Raw genomic sequence first — 6,000 nt, forward strand, 5'->3', positions numbered from 1 at the left:
TGTTAAACAAAACCCCAACGACTCAAAGTGAAGCACTGTTCAAAGGCAGATCATTTACTTACATTAAACCTACTAATATGTTTTCATTGTACTATAAAACCAAAACATCTTACCAACTTTATCTCTTGATGTCACCAACTAATCCCAATTGCCCACAAAGAACACATACAGCTAAAAAATGGCATCCTTGAAAACTGCATTTGACTATATCAAGTTGCTTTTTCCCTAAGATAGTTACTATCTCTTTTTCCTTTCTTTTCTCTTCACTCACTGATAATATTTACCAAATTGTGCCCCAGAAAGTGAACATCATTTTGACAAGTTGTATTCTGACCAGGAAATTTTGCCATATTTTTTCAAACATAGGTCAGTGGTGAGAGTGAAGGCAAAAAATGTATCACATTCTTCCAAATAGGGATCTATGGGGAGGAGGTAAGGTTATTATTGGTTGTCATATTAGATTTAACATTCTCTTTCCATAACGTAATTAGAAACTTTATCTCCTCCTTTACTTTGCCTCTTTCGTGTAAAGATGGCAACACCCTCAAGGCAAACTGACCCAAAGAACACGTATCCACCCAACGCACACACATCCACCCGACGAGCATGCGTGTACACACACACACACACACACACACAGCAGTGGCCAGTGGCCATATCCACGAACCCAGGGCGCAGCACCTTGCACAAAAACTATCCTCACAACTTTCCCACACAAAGCACGCCTCGCTAATTTAAAGTCACCGTACCAATGTACTTTGCTGGTAACTCGGCGGCAGCCAACCATCACACCCGGCAATGCAAACCCAAAACCCCACACTAGCAGCCCCTTTCTTCAAGGCACATCTAAAGCCCTGGGCGAGCCAGGCTGGCTCCCCGCCAGTCCCGAGCTGCCGCCGCTGCCCCGGGACCACTCACCGTGTCTGCAGTCGCAGTAGCCCCAGTCCACCTTGCCGTGGGCGTGCCCATAGAAGCACCAGGGTCGGCCCGCGCCGTCGGGGCTCCGACAGAAGTTGTGGCGCTGCCCTCGCAGCTGAGCCCAGCTCGCCGGGGGCGACCGCTCGAGGAAGGGTGGCACCTCTGCCCAGCGCAGACAAGGGGCGCCGAAGTCCGTCACGTTGACCCAGGGCTCGCCGGCGGGGCAGTCCCGGTGGTGCGGCCCCGGCGTGCGCCCGGCGTGGAGGGCGTGCAGGCGCTGGGCATGCAGCGCCTGCGGGGGACGCGGGACGCGCGGGAGAGGGGGCGGCGGAGGCGCCCTCTGTTGCCGCTGCTGGGTGGGAAGGTAATAAGGGTGCCGGGGCCCTCGAAGGAGCGAATGGCGATAGCGGTGGTGGAGGGGATGACTGACGACTAGATCAAAGCCGATCACTTCGGGGAGCGCCCCTAAAACCAGAGCCACCACGAAGCGGGCGAGCGTCATGGTGCCAGAGCGGCAGGGTTTGGTCCATGCTCTCTGGTTCTGAAGAGGAGGAGAGGAGAGGGCGGGGGCGGGGCTGCAGCGTCCCTCGAATCCCCCACTCGAGTCCCCTCCCGCGCCCCCGCGCGCGGATCGCCCTCCCCTCCCCATCTCGCCTCCCGCCGCGGGTCGCGCGCTGCGCCTCCGCTCCTGCCCCTCGGAAGCGGTCGCCGGCGGTGAAATCTTGAGCTCTGCCGAGCCCCGGATGGTGGAGAGGACTCGCAAAGAGAAGGCGCGGACTCGGCGGGGAGTGGTGGGGACTGAGCCCCAGGTAGCCAGCGGTGGCACGAGCCCGGGAACTCTGCCCCCTGGCTGCGGGCGCGGGGCGCGCAGTCTCGTCCCGGAGCGGGACCTCGGCGGGACCTACTAGCGGGCTCCCGGCTGTCACCGTCCGGGCCAGACCAGCTGCTGGCACCGCCGCAGCCTCCCTGTGCCCCAGCCAAGCTCGAGGATGCCAGTGCGGGGGAAGGTCTTGGCTGCTCCTTGCCAGAAGGCAACACCATCAGAGCCCCGAGTCTGGCGGCTCCCAAGCTTGGCACCAGTTCCTGCAGCCATCTCTCCTCCACCCCCGCGCCGCGTCTCGTTTTCTTGGTTTTGAAAACTTCGGAAGCGTGGATGGATTAGTTACAACGCTCCCCTGACAAGTCCCAGGATAAGAGTTAACAAAGCACATGAGGAATGTTGAAGCCATTTTACTGAAGTGTGAGCTCCTCAAGGACAAGACCACGTTTCATTTAGCTTTATATCCCAGAGCTTAACACTGTGCCCAACACTTATTAGGCTCCAATAAACATTTGCTGAAATTAAATTCCTGAACTGACCCAGGGAAAGGAGCTTGAGCCTTTCTACTTCCTGCCTCCCACTTTCCACCGGGTGCGCTGGACAACACCAGTTGTCTGGTTATTACTGGGATTCAGTGAGGCCCTCTTAATATCAAATTTCCTTTCTGACCAGAGAAGACTTCATCCGTCCGGGTCTCCATCCTATCCAAAAAGTCCATCCCTCTAACACCTGCCTCGTTTTTGCAGGGCAACAGACTTGAGTTAAGCCTACACATTTGCCTCTCCAAAGTGGACTCACTGCTGGTAATTTTAAAGCCACCCTGTTGGCTTGACCTTACCTTAGTAGAGCCTTGCAACAGCTCCACTCCCCATCCCCCAAAAAGCTGGCTTCGAATTTTTAAAAAATCACTGGAGTTGGATATTTTAGGATTTCTCCTTTCTGTGGTTCCTGACCATGCCACTGAAGTTAAACAAGGAAAAGGAAGACCAAAGAGATGGTAATATTTACTTTCTGGTAATCATTTTTAAGTGTGAGAGAGGACTACTGTCCCATAATTTAATGTATCCCAAAGAAAACCTGAGCATAACTTAAACATTTATTGTTAAAACCTAGGTTTCAATTAGAAACTGATTTAAGTCTCTAACCTAGCTCAAATAATCCATTTTAGTTTAACTTTCGTGAATCATTTTATTGATTTTCCCCACTCCTATTTAATTAAATAATTGATTTTATTTCAGAATGAATTGGGCAAAAAAATATTAGGAATCCCAAGGTGTGTTTGTCAAATCTTTATTCAAGATGTTTTTATTCAAGATGCTTGTATGCACCATTTTGAGTTTTGTCTTTTTTTTTTTTTACTAATATTTTTCTGGCTCCAAAAGCATAATTAAAAGGGTACTTGTGGAAGAGAGGTTGATTTACTTATTTTAGAGTTCACCAATCACAGATTCTTGATATAATAGGTGACAGTTCTAATACGAGTTGTCCACCTGTTTCTCCACCTTCTGCCTTGGATTCTGGCTGCCTTGCTCAGATCCTGCTGCCCTCCTTCCCCTGCATGGCTCACTCCACCGACTGTCCTCACATTTCGTGGGGTTCTGCCAGCAAGCCTAGTTCCCACACAGCTATGTATCTTGAAGAGAGGGAAATCATGAGAGAGAAGAGAGTAAATCCAAGGTCTACTTACATTTAACAGATTATAAAGCTGACACAGACAAAGTGGAGTTACCCACGGAAAATTCCACATCTGGATTTAATCATGTAGGTTTTAAAACATCTTTCCTAGGAAATAAAATGGCATTTATGTAATTGGACTATGAATTTAGAGGACTCAGTTTAGGTTTTGTCCTCTCTTTTACAGGCAAAGTATGACCTAAACAGACCTGTCCTTTACATATCACTTCCCTCCTCTGCTAATATTTTCCTTCCCTCTCTTCTTTCATGCCTCCTTGCTGCTACCAACATGCAGACGTTTAGGATATCCAGTCGGGATCCAATCCCTGAAGTGCATTTCTTCTCCCACCACCACATCACAGTGTGTGTTTTGTGGGGAGGAGGGGTGTTTGTAAGGAGAAATTCTCTCCTTCTGCCTGGATTAGGCACTACCTAGCCGCTAGCCGCAGATCCTTCCTCAGATTCTCTCACCCTCTATCATAGATATCAAAGCCACAGGAAAGGGGGAGGCAATTCCATCTTGTTACAACTGCAAAAACTCCACTGCTGATTTTTTTTCTGCCTTGCAATCCCTTCAGCAGCAACAAAGGAGCGGGGAAAAGAACTGAAAGAAACAAATATTTGACACCTTGCGGGCATTTCCCCACCACAACACTTAGAAAGCCCCAGGAGGTCCCCATAATACCCTTTGTCAGCTCTGCGACCTCCAGATTCCATCGTGCAACCTCACTGATTTCAGTCCCAAGAGCTTAACTACCCACAGCCTCATAGCCTAAAACCTAGAAAAAGTGAAGAGGGGCGTCTGCGGGTTGATATCACAGCCGGGGGGGGCAGTCTTGGGTGTAGGGGTGGGGTACATACATATCTGCATATCTGCATTTCCCAAGACAACTATGTTTTATGTATGTATAAACATTTGGTTTTATGGTTGTTTAGGAGATGATTTTATTTCACATCCATGATGGGTTGAATAGCTCTTGTGTTGTCCTGTTTGGAAATACAACCAATATGCATATTATTTTTACAGAGTTCCAAAAACCGGTATACAAAATAATTTTTGGACAAGTTCCATTTGCAATTTGGGTATTGCCTATATTTGGAGAAGCGAAGAGTTTTTGAACATATGGCATAAAATCAGCATTGACTTGTACAATTCCAAGCGCAAACAATTTGCTATAAGAACACTGAGCACTGCTCCTTCACATAAAAGGAAAAAAAATCGAATCCTATGAAAGCCTTTGTGGGCACCATGAGAGATTTGAAACGATAAGGCATGATCAGGCTGTTAGAGCAGGGGAATACAACAAAAGAATAATATTTACTAAAAGTTTAAGAAAGTAAAGGAAAAGGTCCAGAATACATGTGATGAATTGCTAAATGAATGATACAGCGATTCAAAGGCAGATGTGTGCTGTCAGCAGGAAGTCTCTGGCAGTGGAGGTAAAGTTTACTCCTCTGCCCATGATGGTCACACTCTTCTCTGCCAGCCATCAGCCATGAAGATGTCTGAGGACCCATGACTACAACAGCAGCCCTACATTTAACAACACGGAACCAGACCATACATACGGACTGTTGACCTTGTATGTAGTGTTCAAGAGCAAAAGACAAGTTCTGCTTAAGTCATTTGAGCTCCATTTTTTATTGTTTAAAATTGAATTTTATAAAACAGAACAAAATACCTTTCTAAAATTTTGATTTTTTTTTAAAGATTTTATTTTTAAGTAATCTTTACCTCCAACATGGGGCTCAAACTCACGACCCAGAGATTAAGAGTCACATGCTCTACCAACTGATCCAGCCAGGCATCCCCAAATTTTTATTTTTAAAAATTTACCTAATCTTGGTGTAATCCTTATATGGAAACTAATTCACTTTCAGTATTACTCAAATAATACATACTAATAGATGAGGAAAATATATAACATATTTTCAGTATTACTTTCAGTATTACTTTCAGTATTCACTTTCAGTATTACTCAAATAATACATACTAATAGATGAGGAAAATATATAACATATTTTATATATATCTAAAAAAAAAAATAGTTCCTTCAGCCTTGGAATCAAAGCAATGCTCAGTCTGGCTCTAGTTCTTCCTATGGGATCTTAGATGAGTTCCCTTACTTCCCTAAGCCAGTGGCTTGACAAAAGAGATAATGGTGTGCATGATAAATCTCTGCGTGGAGTAATTGAGATAATGCATGTAAACTGTTGAACATAGGACTCAATAAATGCCAACTATGGAATGGTAGAATATTCTCAGTAAGTGCCTTTGAATTCTTAACCACTCAAACTAAGTCACCCCATGAAAACCTGCCTGAAAAAGCAGGAAATGTGTTCAGAGCTCCCTTCCCACCCAGCCTGTGCCTCTTACTGCACCTCAGTAATTCTCCTCTTGGATCAATGACAATCACAAAGCTGCGCTAGCTAGCTCTACTCACTTGAGCATTTGTCCTCTCTGATGCGTTCTCTTTCTCTACCCCTCAACAAGTCTGCTCCCCAAAAGCCAATGAAAACTAAATATTTTGAGTTAAAACACTTTTCCTGAGGAGTTTGCTGAAGTATAATGCATGGTTTTCAAATCC

General features: G+C 46.2%; 1 protein-coding gene across 1 annotated transcript in view; it reads right to left on the reverse strand.

Moving 5' to 3' along the window:
* PRSS12 (serine protease 12) overlaps positions 1–1,725 on the reverse strand; it is a 75,465-nt gene extending 73,740 nt beyond the window's left edge. The window contains exon 1 of the mRNA XM_045880525.3: positions 919–1,725. Within this exon, the coding sequence (XP_045736481.2) occupies positions 919–1,567 (649 nt within the window). The 5' untranslated portion in view covers positions 1,568–1,725. The remainder of the gene's footprint in view (positions 1–918) is intronic.
* Positions 1,726–6,000: the final 4,275 nt, after the last annotated feature.

Source organism: Mirounga angustirostris, unplaced genomic scaffold, assembly GCF_029215605.1.
Source record: "Mirounga angustirostris isolate CCGP_5_RB_7025 unplaced genomic scaffold, mMirAng1.0.hap1 SCAF_2, whole genome shotgun sequence".
Classification (NCBI taxonomy): Eukaryota; Metazoa; Chordata; class Mammalia; order Carnivora; family Phocidae; genus Mirounga; species Mirounga angustirostris.